The 19,202-nt window shown below is 37.2% G+C and overlaps 1 protein-coding gene across 23 annotated transcripts in view; it reads right to left on the bottom strand.

Annotated features, from left to right (window-relative positions):
* The window catches only part of TTN (titin), a 359,167-nt gene that overhangs the window by 157,498 nt on the left and 182,467 nt on the right, over window positions 1-19,202 (bottom strand). For 13 of the 23 annotated variants that reach the window (XM_061608344.1, XM_061608325.1, XM_061608332.1 and 10 more), the window contains 26 exons: window positions 18,232-18,309; window positions 17,152-17,217; window positions 16,286-16,369; window positions 15,826-15,876; window positions 15,501-15,587; window positions 15,143-15,223; window positions 14,712-14,783; window positions 14,434-14,505; window positions 14,180-14,263; window positions 13,393-13,497; window positions 11,975-12,133; window positions 8,975-9,028; window positions 8,411-8,494; window positions 8,081-8,164; window positions 7,784-7,849; window positions 7,410-7,490; window positions 6,880-6,957; window positions 5,504-5,587; window positions 5,096-5,326; window positions 3,810-3,893; window positions 3,315-3,389; window positions 2,969-3,046; window positions 2,359-2,442; window positions 1,598-1,894; window positions 1,216-1,293; window positions 175-246 (listed from right to left, as the gene is read on the bottom strand). In XM_061608344.1, coding sequence (XP_061464328.1) covers window positions 175-246; window positions 1,216-1,293; window positions 1,598-1,894; window positions 2,359-2,442; window positions 2,969-3,046; window positions 3,315-3,389; window positions 3,810-3,893; window positions 5,096-5,326; window positions 5,504-5,587; window positions 6,880-6,957; window positions 7,410-7,490; window positions 7,784-7,849; window positions 8,081-8,164; window positions 8,411-8,494; window positions 8,975-9,028; window positions 11,975-12,133; window positions 13,393-13,497; window positions 14,180-14,263; window positions 14,434-14,505; window positions 14,712-14,783; window positions 15,143-15,223; window positions 15,501-15,587; window positions 15,826-15,876; window positions 16,286-16,369; window positions 17,152-17,217; window positions 18,232-18,309 — 2,469 coding nt within the window. The remainder of the gene's footprint in view (window positions 1-174; window positions 247-1,215; window positions 1,294-1,597; window positions 1,895-2,358; window positions 2,443-2,968; window positions 3,047-3,314; window positions 3,390-3,809; window positions 3,894-5,095; window positions 5,327-5,503; window positions 5,588-6,879; window positions 6,958-7,409; window positions 7,491-7,783; window positions 7,850-8,080; window positions 8,165-8,410; window positions 8,495-8,974; window positions 9,029-11,974; window positions 12,134-13,392; window positions 13,498-14,179; window positions 14,264-14,433; window positions 14,506-14,711; window positions 14,784-15,142; window positions 15,224-15,500; window positions 15,588-15,825; window positions 15,877-16,285; window positions 16,370-17,151; window positions 17,218-18,231; window positions 18,310-19,202) is intronic. The other 10 variants (XM_061608327.1, XM_061608326.1, XM_061608329.1 and 7 more) reach the window with 10 other exon arrangements.

Below are 19,202 nucleotides of genomic sequence, written 5' to 3'. Positions count from 1 at the left end.
TGCTATATCTATAATTACGAAAGAAGGGAACATAAAACACAAGATCACTCACAGTGAACGCACACAATCAATACATACAAACAAAGGTGCACAACACATTTATACAAAATATACGGAGACAAGATGAAAGACGTTCAGACGTTGTTTCATAAGGGTAGTGAAGAGCAAGTATACCTTTAGGTGGGGGAGCCACTTCTTTTTTAGGTACTTTTTCTTCTGGGACTGCTTTCTTTCGCACTGTGGGCACTTTATAAAAAAATTGAATTCTTTTAAGAATTATTCATTCCTTGAATGATGAATTAAGTGCAACAATAAACAAAGACTTATAATGCCACACAAGATCACAGAAAGGAAGGGAAAAAAGAGAAAAAAACTCCTACAAGCAACATTGATAAACTCTCAAGTTCAACCACAGAATAAAAATGCTTCTGTCCTAGTTCATTAGCTATACTGGCCTGCCTCTGCTATCTATTTGAAAGGCAACTGTTCTGCTAAACACAACGAAATGTATCTGGTTTGGAACCAAGATCCAATTCTTCCTTCCCTCTCACCTGCTACAATCCCCACCTGCTGGGAAGCCTCAGGAGCTATTTTTCAGGCTTGGGATGATGTTGTTGACAAAATGTGGGTCCTGAGTAATTGGAAGTGCTTTCTAGTCCCACAGCAAGATCTTTGGATCCAAGCCGCCATGTTTAAGATCACTCAGCTTAGTGTGCATTTTTCCTTAGGATAAACAGCCAGGCTACATTCTCAAACCCCAATTTGAATCCAAGCCCTTCAGCTTAACTGGAATTGGGATGTGAATTTTGCTGGGGGAGGGAAAGCTAATTTACTATATAAAATATATTCTATATGCCTTCATGGGTCCAGAGTGGTCTTGTTTTGCTTTATCTTATTGTGATGTATTATCAAAACACATAATGGCTTAACTGAACTAAGAGGAAGAGCCATAAGATGTGTGCATAGCTCATCCCCTTAAACAGTTCAACTAACAATGTAGACCCACTGAAATTAATAGGCCCAAATTAATCGTGTCCATTAATTTCAATGGATCTATTGTAAGTAGGACTAGTATTGGTTACAACTGCTTTATTCATTATCTAATCTGTGATCTTAATGGCTAGTGAAAACTGAAATGTATAGATTATGGCCACCTAAAAGGGAACTTTATCTTTCAGGGTACATACAGAAACAGATTTAGAAGCTGTTATGTACCTTTGGCTGGTGGAGCTTCCTCTTTTTTAGGTACAGGCACTTTTTCTTCAGAAATAACTTTCTTAGGCACCTCAGGCACTTGAAAAATTTTGATGAAGGAATTCTTAGTTACTTACAAAGAAACCAAATTACTAGATTCAGAAGGCTGTAATCACAATTATATTAATGGCAGTAATCATAATTAAAGATCCTGCTTTTGAACAACCGAATAACAACATCACAGTTGGTCTGACCCACCCTGCGAATCCTCTCCCTCAGATGGATCCTTATAAGTGCAGAAACAGTTAACACCGGGGTAGGTGGGGTGGGTGGGAGCTTTCAGAATCCAAAGAAGATTCAATCTCAGGTCAAAAGACAACAAATAAATGATGAATTAATATACCTATTGCTGGCGGAACCTCATACACCTCCTCATATTCTTCAATCTCCTTAGTTTCCCGAACCTCTTCATAGTACTCATGTTCTTCTAGTTCCAGAGCTTCCTCATACTGTTCAACTTCAGGTTCTTCTGGAGCTTCCTCATATTCATCTGGTTCTTCACCCTCTTCTACTTGCAGAAACTCCTCAGTTTTCTCGTATGACTCATACTTCTCATATTCTTCATACATGTATTTTTCGACTGTGGGAGAAGGAACAGCAACTCTTTCTTCAGGGGTAGGTTTCTTAGGTACCACAGGCACTTTAAAGATATCATTAATTTTTCATTATTTCAAAATGAAACGAAAACCAACCAAGGGTATCAAATAATTACAAGAAGTTTTTTTTAAAAAAATAAAAAGAAGACCTGTAATACTACAATAATAGTAATAGACTGGAAGATGTTAAGAGAGTTTAAGAAGAAATAATCTTTGCAAGATATTCAGAGAGGCACAAAAGAATTGTTAAGTGGAGGAATTTCCTTTGATTTAGAAGTAGATATTTTCCCACATGGATCTCTCTCAATGATTTTTTTTAAAAAAAATACAGTGTTAATTTAAGCAGGCATTTTAAAATTGTTTACAAAGTACTAGTAACAAAACTACATAAAAGATTCATAAAACAACAATAAAAACAAATAATGTACTAACATATATTTATGAGGGGAAAACACATATTCTTAGTAATTAAAGAGGAATATTTTAGCACAGATAAGACCAGATGTACCTTTTATAGGTGGAGCCTCCACTTTTTTAGGAGGAGCAGGGGGTACCTTCTTTTCAGGGACAACTTTCTTGGATACCTCAGGCACTTTAAAGACAGGACACGAATTTAGCATTGTTTTTTGTACAACATCAGTCAAACGACGAGATTACAAACATATAGGATGACACAAATAAGTAAACTGCTTTAGGCTGCAATCCTATACACATGCCCCTGAGAGTAAGCCCTACTGATCTCAGTGGGTCTTGCTTTTAAGTAGAACTGTATAGGATAGTGCCCTTGGTTGCTTGACTTGATATAATGGGATAAAGGAAATGACTGGTTTCATATACTGTATATTACAAATATGCATGTTCCTTTCTCTGGGGAAGGTTCCTCTGGCACTTTTTTGGGAACAGGCACTTTCTCTTCGGGGACAGGTTTGGGAGCTTCTGGCACTTTAAAGAGATTGAGTTATTTTAAGAATTTGGTCTCAAGCCAACGGACAAACACGTAAGATATCACACAGTTTAGCGCTATCTATTTGGAGGCTTTAATAGCTAATGAAAGAATATAAATGATCATCAATGTACAAATGAATGTTTGTGTATACTATTTTAAACATTGGATGTACCTTTTTTGGGAGGAGCTGGCACTTTTTTGGGAGGAGCTGGCACTTTTTCTTCTGGGACAGGCTTAGGAACTTCAGGCACTTTAAAGACATTATAGTGGTTTATGATTTGACGAAATGCCACTGCACACACATAAACATATAAGGCCTCACAAAATATTCGTACATTGAGCATTGAGGTGGACTTGGTGGCTTATTGCGTCTCTACAATTGTATGATTCTATGATAACTATTTCTTTTAATGCTTTTATACTTAATAACAATTGATATTTTCCAGTTAAGTGTCAAAAGCATTTTAGTAAATGTAAAAAAGAATGTTTCCATGTCTATTTTTGATATATAGCTATACCTTTTGCTGGAGGAGCCGTCACCTTTTTGGGAACAGGCATTTTCTCTTCGGGGATGGGTTTAGGAACCTCAGGCACTTTAAAAAACATTAGAGTGTTTTGAGTATATGTTTTTAAAGCCACAGTGCTAACACAATGCTAAGATACACCCAAGAAGCATTAAGAATAATAAGTTGTGTACAAAAAGCAAGAAATTATCGGAACTGGATAAGAATGAGCACTTCAGCCAATATAATGTCAAGAAGTTATTTCCTATACTTAGCCAGTAGCCAATATATTGTCAAGAAGCTATTTCCCATACTTTGCAAAGAGACACAACGAAAATTAGACAACCATTTCACATCCTACAAATGTTGAAATATTTCCTGCACACATCATTTTAATCCCACTGAATTCACTGGCAAACAAGACGTTTGTTTTTTCTTCTTAGCAAGAGGAACTTTTAGTATAAGTGGAAAAAAGATATGCTCATTCTTTGTGAGTATCACTCAATGTACCTTTTTTAGGAGGAGGCTTCACTTTTTTGGGAACAGCTTCAGGAATTTTCTTTTCTGGGATAACTTTCTTTGGCACTTCTGCGACTTGAAACACATATTTTCAGATTAAGTGTGTTGCATTTAATCCATTTCAGAAAGAGAAACATAGGTTGGGCGGGAACATGCCCTATCACAAATTATGTTTGAAACACCACCAAGTTTTGAAAGTGGTTTGCCATGCAGTATGTGGGGCTTCTGTGCACCACAAATAAATCATGCACAGCAATCCTATTCATGTTTATATGGAAGTAAGTCCCACAGTGTTCAAGGAAGTGTCCTTATACCAAATCTAGCTACCTTAGTATTCTTTATTCTGGCTGGCAGCAACTCTCTGGGATTTCAGACAGGTGTCCTTCCCACCTCTGCTGAACCTGGAACCTTTTGCATGCAAATCATGTGCCCTATCACTAAGTTAAAATGCCTTTAACTTAGAAACAATTCTCTTCAAATCCTTAAATGCCATTATTTGCCTTTAGAAACAGGTTTTTAAAATTATTTTCAAAGCATTTGGAGAGAGAAAGGTCACATGAAACAATATCAAGAATGTCTAAGGCTGCAATTAAAATTATGTTTGCAGTCCTATGTCCACTCACTTGGGAGTAAAGTTTCATTCAACTCAGTGGGTTGTATCCAATGAGGCTGTTCTGCTTGTGCAACAATCCTTCTGCTTGCACTATGAAACTTTTTTCTCCTCTCCTTTCCCCTGCAGCCCTGTGTAGATTTAGAGGCATACAGGGAGATGAGCAGAAGGGGAAAGAGAAGTCCTGGGCTTGCACAGTGTTGGGTAAACCCAGTAGGATTTACTCCTCAGTGAACATGCATAAGATCCGACTGCATGCTTACAGATGTTTTGCAGAATTTTGGGGTAGATTTTAACTAATTCATATTCCAGGTTTTTCAAACACAGCTTACTAATTGGAAGTTTTATTCACCTGGGAGAAGTCTGGGTGTAGACAAAATATACTACAGAGAGTTTTGCATAAGGACTGAAGACACTCCCCAAAGCACGGACAAGCTCAGTGTTTCTGTGAAATTCTCTACTTCAACTAGAGCTACTTCTATTTGCAGCATGAGCTGCACCACACATATCGCTTATAAGTGTCATCTAAGCATTCAGAACAAATGAGAAAAAAAGAACTGAAAACAAAAATGAAGAATCCAAAGCCAAATAAACCTCTAACATAAGAGCTTTTTTAAAAAAATAAAAGATCCTCTCTTGTTAATGTACTTGAAAAGTGGGCTTTTACCTTTAGCAGGAAGTGGTGGTGGAGGTACTTCTTCCTCATACTCAGGAACCTCTTCATAATAAGGAACTTCTTCTTCTTCTTCATATTGGGATACTTCCTCCTCATATCGAGAGACTTCCTCTTCTTCATAGTGCATGACTTCCTCCTTTTCATATTGGGGAGCCTCTTCCTCTTCTTCATATTGGGGAACTTCCACATGAACCACTTCTTTTTCAATAACAGTCTTATGAACTTCAGGCAATTAAAAATATGAATGTTCAAGAGTCTTAGTTAATGTATTCATGAATGTTAAGAACCAAAATTCATTGTGATGAAAGAATTAGGCTGAAACAAAAACACTTAGAAATACAATGCCATACAGTACGCACTTAGAGCACACAACACACATTGGTACAATATCAAAGATACCTTTAGCAGGGGGTTTCTTCACTTTTGCGGTAATTGATATTGGTATTTTCTGTTTTGGGGTAATTCTCTCGGGTTCTTCAGGAACTTTAAAAACACAATATATTTATGTTTAAGAGCTTTTAAAGGTAAATATGCAGAAGGCCATAAAAAGCAGCAAAAAAATTATCAGAAACAAATTATGTGGCCAGACAAATAAACATTTGGACAAGAAAGATACATAGTTTATGTATCTTTGCAGTTGTACTCTTTAAACATTGTTATTCTACAGGAATGGTGTATACACCATTTTGTTGCTAGGATCAGGGAATCTTACAAATCTCCTATATATCTAACATTTTGGAAAGTTGTCAATTTCTTCAAACAAATTCTAGAAATACTCTAGACATAATGTTTCTATGTGATAATAAGTGAATGGATCAGATGAATCAAGCTGTTACAAAACGCATGTAACTTTTAAGGCAAGTCTTCTGGATTTAAATAAAAAAAGAACGAAGAGAAGTTCCACAATTGCTACCCTCTCAACTGTATTTGGAGGGAAAAAGGAATTTCCATTATAACTTAGGGATGGTTATAGGAATCAATAGGCAGGTTGTTAGCATGTTATCTACTTGTATTTTGATTTAGTTTAGTCAAAAGCTTTATAGAAGTTCAAAACTGCTTAATTTGTAAAAAACCTCTAAGAGGGCTGCTTGGATTCAAGACAAAAATTTTCAATAATGACAGAGAAATGTCTCACAAAACAAAGGACACATAATAATAATCTAAAGGGTATGACAGGTTTGCTGACATAATAAATAATATTGCAAAAGACATTACAAACTACCCAATCAATACAATGAGGGTCGGAATACAATGAGCTGCTGCAAATGAGCAAAGGCCAGTTGCTTGAAGTGTGCACTCAAAGTGGCTATTGGAATTAATTAGCATTATCAACTGGATTGTTAATTGCCTTTTAGACAATTCATTAATCAAACTATTACATTTCATAAAACCAAAACCTCGACATAAGTGGCCTTTGTTCTGAGGGAAATGTGAAATCTGAAAGCTCAACAATGCATTATTACGTGTCTTTCCTTGCTTACAATTGGCCCTTGCAAATTAATTAACTAAAGCTTTCGTTGATTATAATTCATGTTACCAATTAAAGCTTGAAGCCATAATAATAATAATAGAGTTTATAATATGAAACTTCTTAGTGTACCAATTTAACCCTAACATCTGCATTTGTTTTGAGGCAGTTCAGAACATTTCTGTGAACATTTCATCAGGTTTAAAGGTTGTCATTTTTGCAGAAGCAGCCAGTTCACAATTTCAGCAAGTGCCTGTTTCAGGTTTATGCAAAGGCCTTTTTGTGCAGCCAGGGCAAACTGATGTACCTTTAGCTGGTGGCGCCACCTCTTTCTTAGGAACTGGAACAGGGACTTTCTCCTCTGGCACAGCTTTCTTTGGCACAGCTGGCATTTTAAAGATATTATTTATTTTCAGGTGATTTAAATTACATACATGTGACAAATATAATCAGGTAACAAAAATGATTAAAGATATGAAGATCTAGACATTGTACGTAAAAAACAAAAACAAAGACTATTTAACATAATTAGACCAACAGAGGAAAAGCTGGGATGCAAAGAGCTACCTTAGGTATCCCTAAAAGAATAGGCAGAAAGTTTTTAAAAACTTTTTTTGTTTGAACAGGTTCTCTCTCCCGCTGTTAAATCCCTCTTGCATGTTATATAGCAAATTGCTTTTGAAAGGCCCCTCAAATGTGGTTCAATGTGTATCATGGAAGGAGATGTTTAAGAATTGAAGCCCATAGTCCCTTCTTGAATTTGCTGTGCAGTTCTTTAGTTCCTAATCAGTCTTAAGATACAGTTATAAACTCTGCAGAATTTATAACTTGATATACCTCTTTTTGGTGGAGCCTCCTCCTTCTTTGTAACTGTTACTTTTTCTTCAGTGATAACCTTTTTCTTGTGGACTTCAGTTACTTAAAAAAACACAAAGACAGGAATACTGCATGCAGTTCTGTCTCAGACAGGCAGAATTATCTTTTGGACTTAACTAGTTCCATTTAAAAATACACACAATTTGTTATCATATACAGAAAATGAGTAAGACAGTAAAATGACTTTGGAATTGACAGTACTACTTGCAGAAGACTGAAAGAGGGGCTAGAATATGGTGACAGCCCCTCAATACATACAACACACGACACTACCTAAACAAAACACATTATTGAGAAGATTGTGTGTGTGTGTGTGTGTGTGTGTGTGTGTTTACCTTTGGGTGCTGGTGGTTCCTTTACTTTAGGCAGTGCCCGTTCTTCAGGAGGAACTTTCTTGGCCACTTAAAAACATTACACAATTTTATGTTGGAGTGATTTTAATACCGTTAGGAAAAATACACTAAGAACTTTTGATACACAATTTTCACTGAACAAGCACACAGCTAGATTGCTTAGAGACAAGCAATTGTTCACATTTAATGCAAAAGAGATTAACATCACCGTAATTAAATTAGATGATGGAAAGCAAAAAAATATTTTCTCCAATGACAAAAAGCAGTTTATGTGTATACCTTTAGCTGGGGGAGCTTCTACTTTCTTGGGAACAGCAGCTGGTACTTTCTTTTCCGGTTCAGGTTTCTTCCGGGCCTCAGGCACTTTGGAAAGAATATTTAAGCATAAGTAATGTTACATGTGCATTTTATATGCAATGGCAGAAATCTCAGATTCAAATTGTATTTAAAAATCAAGGGATGAATCAATGTTTCAGTGAAAACCTCAGCTGAAATGTTCAGAGGTTAACTCTGTGCTACATGTACGCACTAAGAATACTCATCTGTGCACAGCAGAATGGAAAACAAAAACATTTTTCTCCAGTGACAAAAAGCAGTTTATATGTATACCTTTAGCTGGGGGAGCTTCCACTTTCTTGGGAACAGCAACTGGTACTTTCTTTTCTGGTTCAGGTTTCTTCCGGACCTCAGGCACTTCAGAAAGAATATTTAAGCATAAGTAATGTTCTTTGTGCACATTATATGCAATGGCAGAAATCTCAGATTCAAATAGAATAGAAAAATAAAGAGATGAATCAATGTTTCAATGAAAACCTTAATTCAGAGGTTCTAAGTCTGTTCAGAGGCTAAGTCTGTGATATGTGTACACACTAAGAGTACTCATCTATGCACAGCAGAATAAAAAGATATACAATCTATACATGATGAAAGATAAATGAGTCATGGTTGCCAAAGTTATTATTCCTTTGGACTCAAAATATGGCCATATGGCTTTTAAAAATGAGAGAGGCACAGAAATGTGCAATTAGGCCCTTGTTAGTAAAAAAAGAAGAAGTTTTGCAGCATTTTTCAAACACAACAACAAAAACAAGCACAAATACAATAGTAACAGACAGCTGTAAAACTTCTATATAGAAGAGTCTATACTTTTATACGAAAGAGCTGCTGTTATACCTTTAACTGGTGGTACTTCCTCATGCACTTCCTCTTCAATGTAATAGGCCTCTTCTGTCAATGTAAAGATATTAAGAATGTACAGTTAAATAGTTGACATATGGATACTGATACAATTAACAAAACAAGAAAACCAAAGTGGTTTCAAATACTCAGTGGAAGGATCACATCCCTACATACATGTATTTACTTGCATCTTATGTTTTCTCTTATGTGTGCAGGAAGGTTTACTCCAGGGACGGGTAACCTGTGGCCCTCCTGATGTTGCTGGAGTACAACTCCCATCATCCTGATCATTGGCAAAGGCTGATGGGGGCTGGGAGTACAACACTCTCTGGAGGGCCACAGGTTACCCATTCCTGGTGTACTTTCTACTGAGGCCAGGCACCATGTCCCACTGCATGTATGTGATTACTGGGTCTGTCAATGTTCAAATTGTTCCAAAGGCATGGACATTTATTTGTTTCTCATATAATGCGATGGTTCTGCAAGTTTTTTATGCACAGTTTTTATCTTTTGACCATGCTATGAAAAAAAGGTGTGTTCTAGGAGAATTACTTCCCACTGAAGTCAATGTAACCATGCAACAGATGACAAAACTCAACCTCCGTGAAAATATTACACCCACCTCAATGGGCCTATGTTAATGATCATTACAATAAATGAAAACGGCTTTATAAAATGGTGTATTAGACCACATCCTATGATTTTATAGCTCTGAGGCAATGGGTTCCATGTACCTCTGTTGTGTTTAGTGGTAGTTGAGCAATACATGATTAATATTTTGAGTTACTTTATAATGAAAAGCAGATAAGATATTTTACAAATGAATATATCTTTAAGATATGCAGTGGTTTTCCATGGTTTTTCTTTTTTTTGTCTTTGCACTAGATGAATGGCTAGTAGCTGTTCCAACATGTTTTGGAGGATGTTAAAGCTTTCTGGGCTGAGGCACTCATAGGAAGAGATTAAGAAGAATACAGTTTGAATACAGAAGAGGAAAACCCTGTTTAGAAGAAACAATGAAATCAACATTGAATCAATCCATGAGCAAGCAAGGCCATACTGACTAGGCCTGCCCCTGGCATCCTACATCCCAGCTTGCTACATCTTCTTCCATTCACATCAACAGTGCAAATGTCTGAAGTAAGGCAGCTTCTGCACATACAACTATACACATCAAAACATTCAGGCAATCTGGAATCCTGCATAATCAAGATTACAGATTGCATGGGTGGCTTTGTGCATATAGTTGTACATGTTGTACAGTTGTACATTTGATCGGGTAACCTCTCTGATAGACTGGGGGAATGCTGTGGACATAATATATCTTGACTTCAGCAAAGCTTTTGACAAAGTGCCTCATGATATTCTGATTATCAAGCTAGCTAAATGTGGGCTGGATGGAACAACTATCAGGGGGATCCACAGCTGGCTACAGAATTGTATTCAAAGAGTATTTATCAATGGTTCCTTCTCAAACTGTGGGAAGATAACAAGAGGTACCACTGGGCTCTGTCCTGGGATCAGTGCTGTTCAACAATTTTATTAATGACTTGGATAAGGAAGTGCAGGTAATACTTATCAAATCTGCAGATGATACAAAATTGGGAGGAATAGCTAATGCCCTGGAGGACAGAAAAAAAATTCAAAGTGATCTTGATAGGCTGGAACACTAGGCTGAAAGCACCTGAATGAAATTTAAAAGGAATTAATGCAAAGTTCTACACCTAGGAAAAGGAAACCAAATGCACAGTTATTAGATGGGGGATACTTGGCTCAGCAATACTACATGCCAGAAGGATTTTGGAATTGTTGATAATCACAAGCTGAATATGAGCCAACAGCGCTATGTGGCTGCAAAAAAGGCAAATGCTTTTTTAGGTTGCATTAACAGAAGTATAGTTTCCAAATAATGTGATTAGTTTCCCTCTGTTTGGCACTGGTTTGTCCTCTTAAGTACTGCATCCAGTTTGGGACACCGCATTTTAAGAAGGATGCATACAACACGAACAAGGTTAGAGGAGGGCAACAAGGATTATTTGGGGACTGGAAATAAAGCCCTATGGGGAGAGACTGAAATAACTGGGTATGTTTAGTCTTGAGAAAAGAAGACTGGGGGGAGATATCATACCACTCTTCAAGTACTTGAAATGTTGTCACACAGAGGAGGGTCAGAATCTCTTCTCGATCATTTCAGAGTGCAGGATACAGAATAACGGGCTCAAGTTACAGGAAGCCAGATTTCAACTGAACATCAAGAAAAACTTCCTAACTGTTAGAGCGGTACAACAATGGAATCAATGATCTAAGGAGGTGGTGGGCTCTCCAACACTGGAGGTATTCAAGAGGCAGCTTGACAGCCACCTGTCAGATATGCTTTAAGTTGGATTCCTGCATTGAGCAGGGGTTGGACTTGATGGCTTTTTAGGGACCTTCCAACTCTACTATTCTATGATTCTGTTATTCTCTTTGCACACAAGATGAGGCAAGCTAGTATCCATGGCATTGGGGGTGGTGGAGCTAGTTAGCACTGCCCTACTTCCTGATCATCTGTTGACTCAATGCACGTCTTTCTTCTGAACAGGGCTTAAGAGAGACTTAGAGCTTCTTAAATTAAATTAATAAAATATATACTTTAACTACAATATACTATGCAGAGAAAACCCAAGCTTTGGTATTATCTATGTTGATATAAGAATCTTTTAGTATTATAAAAAGTTGCTTGCAGTTTTCTGTATAGACTTATACATTCTAAGAGCACTTGAGTTTATTTCAGTATTTTCATGCAAACATAAAAATGAAACAAAAATTAAGAAAAGGAAGGAAGATGCGTATATTCTTAAATTTATTCTTTTAAACTTTTGTTTGGATTAAAACTACAGTTTCATATCACAAGCAGTGTGTGATTGCTTTAATTTCAAAAGAGCATGAAATTTTGCAGTTAATTCAGTCCAAATTGCGCCAACATTTGCTGCTGGATTTTGAATTGTGGCATACCTGACACTTCTGAAATCTCCTCCTCTCTTTCATAAGAGATCTCCTCTCGTTCATAAGAAATTTCCTCCTCCCTCTCATAAGAAATCTCCTCTCTCTCATAAATTTCTTCTTCTTCTTCCACCTCTTCCTCTTCCTCCACTTCTTCAGTCCATTTTTCCACTGTTGATATTTTAAAGATGAGTTATTTTTTTAATTTTTTGCTGTCATTTAATGACTCTTGTCAGGTCAGTGTGTAGTTAATATAAACATGCATACCTAGGGCATGAACTGAATTACATACACAGAAATATATATTTGTATCAACTGCATATCTAGCAATGTCAGACCATTCCCATTGCAACTGATGAATAAATGAATTAACAGTGGAGTAGCTACATCAAAATTAGGTACTATAAGGGTGTGTCTGACCTGCTAACTCTTTCCTCAATCTGTGGAATCTTGTATCATTGGCATGTGCTGCTCTATACATATCCTATGTGTATTGCATTGTGTACCCTTTCCCCTACATCATCACTTCTCTGCTGAGAGTATATAGCATAATAGGGCTAGATTCACAGGAAATCTTCCACTCAAAGAAAGCCTCTTCCACTCATAGATGGACTATTTCTGATTTAAGAGTGTTGCATGAAAAAAGTGACCCGAGATCCATATAAGTCCCACCATTTGCACAAGCTCTTGTGTAAGTCTTTTATGCAAGATTTACTTTTGCCAGCATGGGTGTAGTGGTTAAGATGTCTGACTAGGATGAGGGGGGGGCAGGTTCAAATCCTCACTCAGCCATGAACCTCACTGGGTGACCATGGGCCAGTTACTATATCTCAGCCTAACCTACCTCACAGGGCTGCTGTGAAAATAAAACGGGATGGGGACCATGTATGTAATTTTGAGCTCCTTGGAGGAAAGATGGGGTACAAATGTAATAGGTAAATTATAATTAAACAGAGATTGTTAATAACATTCTGGGTCATGGAACTGGATTTGAGAAACAGAGGTGCACCTGGCAACTTCATTGTACGGTATTTGGCAAATGCTAAAGACGCACATCTTTACCTTGGCCTTTGGCACTTGAAATGTAGGTTTTCGGGACCCACCTTATTTATGTGAATGTAATTGGTTTTATTGTTTTTAATACTGAATTTCAAAGAGCTGTAACCTGCCCTGGGATCTGCTGGTGAAGGGTGGGTGGTAGTAGTAGTAATAGTAACAGTAACAGTAACAACAACAACAACAACAACAACAGTATACATTTTCTCTAAGGATTTTTGCCTGGATGCAGATGTTCTTACAAAAATGTGATTATTTGTGTTAATAGGAAACAGCGAAGATCAGAACAAACGAAAAGCAGTGAAGAGTAGTGACAACACAAAGAGCTTGGAAATGGTTAAGTTTCTCACATTTCCAGTTATTTGCAAATATACCTTCAGGTGGAGGAGATTCCACTCTTTTAGAAATGGCTACTGATACTTTTTCTTCTGAAACAAATACTTTCTCTTCTAAAACAGCTCTCTTAGGCACCTCAGGCACTTTAAAAGACATTAAATGCATGGAGTTTTAATTGGAGTATGCAGATTCCTGACTGATAATTGAGGCTAGTACTTGAAGAGGTTTAGATTTACACCTCTAAAAATGGCAAAGCAGACAAGTGAACTGCACCCTGTTCCTTAATATGCAACATACAGAGTAAAGCTAGTATGGTACTGCAAAACAAACACATAAACAAATCCTCCCCCTATGGCAGAGGCGGGGAACCTTTTTCAGTCCAAAGGCTAAATTCCCTTCTGGGCAACCTTCTGGAGATCAAATATCAGTGGTGGATGGGGCCAGAGGCAAAAGTGGGTAAAGCAATTAATGTGAATTTTACCTTTGTACAGTAGGCTTGTTTGTACCCACACTCACCAAACCCTCTCTATTCTCCAGCCAGGCAAGCATCCATTCCAGCCAGGCAAAAACACACAAAGCAGAGCTGGTTAGGGATGTGACCTGAGGAGGGGTTGTGGCCTGAGGAGAGTCTTGGGCCAGATAGGCCTGCAGGGCTGTATTTGATCCCCAGGCCTGAGGTTCCCCACCCCTGCCCTGCAAGAATGTGTTGAACAGTTACTAGCAATATGACATGGTACAAAACATATAATGATGGTCAGCATACAACAGGAAGATGAAAGCTCTTGTAGATAAGGCTATTAACTGCTTCGTCCAAAAAAAGCATACCTCTGGCTAGAGGAGCTTCTACTTTTTTGGGAACAGCAACAGGTAATTTTTCTTCAGGGATGACTTTCTTAGGTACCTCAGGCACTTTAAAGAGATTATTTAGTTTTAGAACTTCAAAACTGACAGGAATTATAATAAAAGAACAAACTTCAACTATAAAGATACACAGAACATGTAAAAATGGTGCGGATGTGAAAACACAAATGGTCTTTCTTGGTTTTTGTTGTTGTGTTTTGTTTTAAAGGATAGTCTACCTTTAGCTGGAGGAGCTTCTTCTCTTTTGCGTAGGCGGGGTACTTTTTCTTCAGGAATCACTTTCTCAGGTACTTTTAATATTTTAAAAATAAGAATATATAAGAATATGTAGAGGCTGATATTATCAACAGCCATACACAAACATATGCTGTATAAGACTCAAATATGAAATGAACACACATATTAATTAAGAGGAACATGTAACGAAAGATACAGAAGAGTCTTAAGATTTATTAATTAATTTATATTAAAAATTATCAATTTTTGAGTCTTCTACCTTTGGCTGGGGGAGGCTCTTTTTTCTTTGGAACAGGAACTTTTTCTTCTGCTCTCTTAGGTACCTCAGGCACTTAAAAAAACCATGAGATTTATGAATACTGGAATCTAATAATGAAAACCATTATAAAGTAAGGAGGGGGGTCTATATTTATCAGATTGTAAGATCACTAAAGTACATTTGAATCAGATACTTTACTGGACATATGATCAAGTATCAACATTCTTGATGCATCCATTTGCATTTTCAGACTTTTGGGTTTAATTGAAGAGCAATTGTTTATGAAGATGCTGTTTAGCAATGAACAAATATAAGAAGACACAAAAACCAATAACTGCCAAGGAACATCAGATCTGTTCACAACATCTGCCATATAAACAATGTTTGAAACAACAAATGAAAAGAGCTGCTCATCAGCTATGGTATCATACCTTTAGCAGGTGGTTTCACTTTTTTAGGAACCAGAACAGGTACTTTTTCTTCTAGGACTGGCTTTTTAGGTACTTCAGGCACTAAAGATATTAAAAGCAGATTCTGAGAATTGCCTGGACACATAACAACTGATCAGTGATTTAGTGATAACGTTTGATAAGAAGGAAGAAACAGTAAATCTGAAAGAAATGCTGCAGCATCTCCATTTAAGATTCCCTGAGGCCACTCGGCCAAACATCCATGTGTCAACAGATGCTTCTACCCTAGTCCCAGTTACCAAACACAGAAAATACTGAATTTGTAAAACTCATTAAAAACTAAAGGTTCTTTTGGAGGCTTTTATTTCAAGTGAAGTACCTTTAGCTGGAGGAGGTACAACTTCTTTCTTGGGAACAGCAACAGGCTTTCTTTCTTCTGGAATAGGTTTCTTAGGCACCTCTGGCACTTGATCATTTTTAAAAAAAGAAGTTTTAGTACCTGGAACTTTTATTCAGGGTCCATCATCCAAGATAGCACAAAAATAGATATAGAAGCAGAAGTGCGATAAGTGACATATAAAAGCATCACACTAAATCTATTAATAGATGAGAACGTGTCCATCTGATCTTCTTTATGGAGCCTATGCATCAACTCTCATCCTACAAAACAAGACAAAACTCATTTGGAATAAGAGCGAATCTACCTTCAGTTGGATATTCCACGTAGAAGCTGTCCTCTTCATACTCTTCCGGCTCTTTAAAGAGAATTGTAAGTTTAAAAGTTGTACTTTATTTTCAATAACACTGAATTGGTTCATAAAAAGAAATTGGTATATAGAAATGTAATAGCAAACAGACATTCTATTCCCTCAATCCAGTTTCCTCTGCTTGCACTCCCATGTGCTCATAAAGCTTTTTGTGTATGACTACTGCCCCTTGGATTTCAATGTAGGGAGCAGATCCTCACATGCAGAAGAATACTCACTTGCAATTGTCTCTTCCAGTAAAACGAATGCAAGAATTATGAGTGGGAGAATTCCATGTATACCCAGAGCTCCCACATCCACAAGAGATCATTGAATTGGGAGAAATGTAAAAGGCACAATTTTCACACAAGACAAGATAGCAAGGAGAGAAAACAAAATGAAAGATACTTGTATTTACCTGAACCATATGTATATTCTTCTTCTTTGTGATAAGAAACAGACACCTTTTCTTCTGAAAAAGCCCACTGTTCTTCTGTTGGTACTTTAAAAGCAAGAATTCACTTTAGTATTTTTAAATGAAAAAATTGGTAGACAATTTATCTTTATGAAACTAGTATAACTTCACAATGACTTATAATTATAGCATTAGGGTGGATGTATTATGGCAATAAATAGAAATAAAAATCACAACAGATAAAAATTGAGACCAGAAAACATACAAAGTGTTTTCAAACAGTCTAAACAATCATATTTTTGTATGCGAATAGAATGAACGCATATATTTGTGAGTATACAGAAGTTACATGAAATTATAACATATAGCTTACATTAGATGAATATAGGATATACTATAAAGATAAATCAGGAAAGAAAAAAAATCTATGAGCACATATTTTGCCTATGTTGACTCAGTGCCTTCGTGTGGTAGGATCCCCATAAGACTTATGAGAACCGTGTTTTTCCCCTCTTCCACTTGAGGCACTTGAAGACTTCCATCTCTTGCTCTAATAACAAACTCAGAACCTTTAGAGTCTGGTCTGCACATGTGCCTTTCCAAGTACACAGAGATGCCTGTTAAGCATATGGGGATCCTTCACTGGTTGCATGGCCACTGCTCCTGCATGGAGAAGGATCATGTCCCACGTAATTGTGTAGCACCAGGTGGGAATAACACAATGGGTTGATAAAAACAGTGATAACTACAGGTCAGCACAGAATAGTAATGTGGATATGAACTTGAGCACACAAGTGGACACAGAGCTATGTAAGTATTTGGAAAAGGATTACACATAAACATTGAAAAAAGGAAAATATGTTTTGTACCTTTTCTTTCTACCACTTCCTCATGGACCAGCTTTCGTACAGGTTTTGGTGGTGGAGCTTCTGGAGCTTTAAGGACATAAATAGTTAATACCAAATATATGCAAGCCTCCAAAGCCTTTTCAGTCATCATTCATGCTAAACTCACACAAAAAGTGTAATATGACACACTGCATATGGACTTTCATTTTTGCCCCAGTTATTTGGAACTAAGTCAAGGCACATAAAAAGCAAAGCCTTTGGGCTTCCAAATAGAAGGAGAAAAGTATGGGATATAGTTTATATATAAAAATGAATGAATAAATAATGAGGCGGCAATCCTATGGTCCCTTGGAATTCTATTGAATATCATTGTACTCTTACGTGATATTGATACTGATAAATGTTTATTTAAGATGGACAAAAGAGCCTGACTGGTTATAAGGCAACTTTCCATTATTGATTTTATTTATTTATTTATTATATTTATATCCCTCCCTTCCTCCAAGAAGAAGCCCAGGGCGGTAAACAAAAACACTAAAAGCATGTTAAAACCTCTAAAAAACAAAAGACTTTAAAACATATTAAAACAAAACACCTTTAAAAACATATTAAAACAAAACATACTGAAAACATCTTTTTTAAAAAAACAGCTTTAAAAATATCTTAAAAAGCAATTCCAGCACAGACACAGAGTGGGATAAGGTGTCTACTTAAAAGGCTTGTTGAAAGAGGAAAGTCTTCAGCAGGCACCAAAAAGATAACAGAGATGGTGCCTGTTTAATATTTAAGAGGAGGAAATTCCAAAGGGTAGGTGCCACTACACTAAAGGTCTGCTTCCTATGTTGTGTAGAACGAACCTCCTGATAAAAAGGTATCTGCAGGAGGCCCTCACCTGCAGAGCACAGTGATCAACTGGATATATAAGGGGTAAGATGATCTTTCAGGTATCCTGGTCCCAAGCTGTGTTGGACTTTGTACACCAAAATTAGAACCCTGAACTTGGCCTGGTAGCTAATGGGCAGCCATATTAAATTGAAGGAAATGTATTAATAGCATTGTTCACTCTTAAGTGCATGTAAGTTGCATCATTTTCAGTAATACCTATAGTCCGTTTGAAATGTTCTTCCTCCATCACTTGAGCAGTTCTTTCCACCTCTTCAGTTACAGGTTTTCGAGTAACTACAGGGGATTTAAATCATTTCACATCAGCTGTGCATTGGTTATTTTTACACAGAAGTTGTCAGGCTCTTAAGTATGTAAATGGAATGATTTTTAAACCATTCTATATTTCTCCTTTAGAAATGAATTTCCTGCTGCTGGAATTTCTGAGACAGATAACATCTAACATGCCTTCAATGGCCCACTCTCAGTTTCTCTTCATCATCTGTGGGAGAGGGTTAAGAAGGTGAATGAGGGATGATGAGTGTTTTGGGAAACACTCCCCGCAATTTGCCATGCTATTTGCTTCCAGTAAAAATGAGCAAAGGCATGTTAGTAGAAAATCAGAGGGCACCAAGGATTCAGTGGTGCATCTACCATTTTGTGGCCAAGATGGCATCTTTTAAAACTTTTTGTTTCAACCACTGCAAGCAACAGTGGAGGAACTCCTTATGTTGGTGGCTGCAGCTTGCATTGCACCCCCAAAACATTTGTAAACTATAGTGCTCCTCCCCCAAAAAAGTTCACAAGTGAAGAGTTTCAGCTCAGCACTAGTTGAAATGTCCATAAACATCTTTGGACATGCTAAAATCAATAGCAAACTTTCCTGTGATTGAAATGAAGTGGAATGTGATATAAGAGAATGTTCAAATTCTCTGATATGTTCAGATTGGAGGAAGTGGAGATATGAGCAGTGTTCTGTATGGCTGGCATCAGATACGTGATCTGGCCTAAGTGTCCATGGCTGGCACCAAACCCATCTTGTTTGTGTGAGTGGAAAGTGCTTTACACTCTTACATGAAGGAGAAAGGCAAAATGCCTCCCAATAACAGCCTCTCAGGTGTTTCCTGACTTTGGGTGGGGGCCTTAGAGGAATGGGGGGAGCTTAACCCCAAAGCACCAGTTTGGAACCT

Source organism: Rhineura floridana, chromosome 2 (genome assembly GCF_030035675.1).
Source record: "Rhineura floridana isolate rRhiFlo1 chromosome 2, rRhiFlo1.hap2, whole genome shotgun sequence".
Taxonomy (NCBI): domain Eukaryota; kingdom Metazoa; phylum Chordata; class Lepidosauria; order Squamata; family Rhineuridae; genus Rhineura; species Rhineura floridana.
Note: the sequence above shows the minus strand (reverse complement) of the source record. Positions and strands in the feature narration are given on the sequence as shown.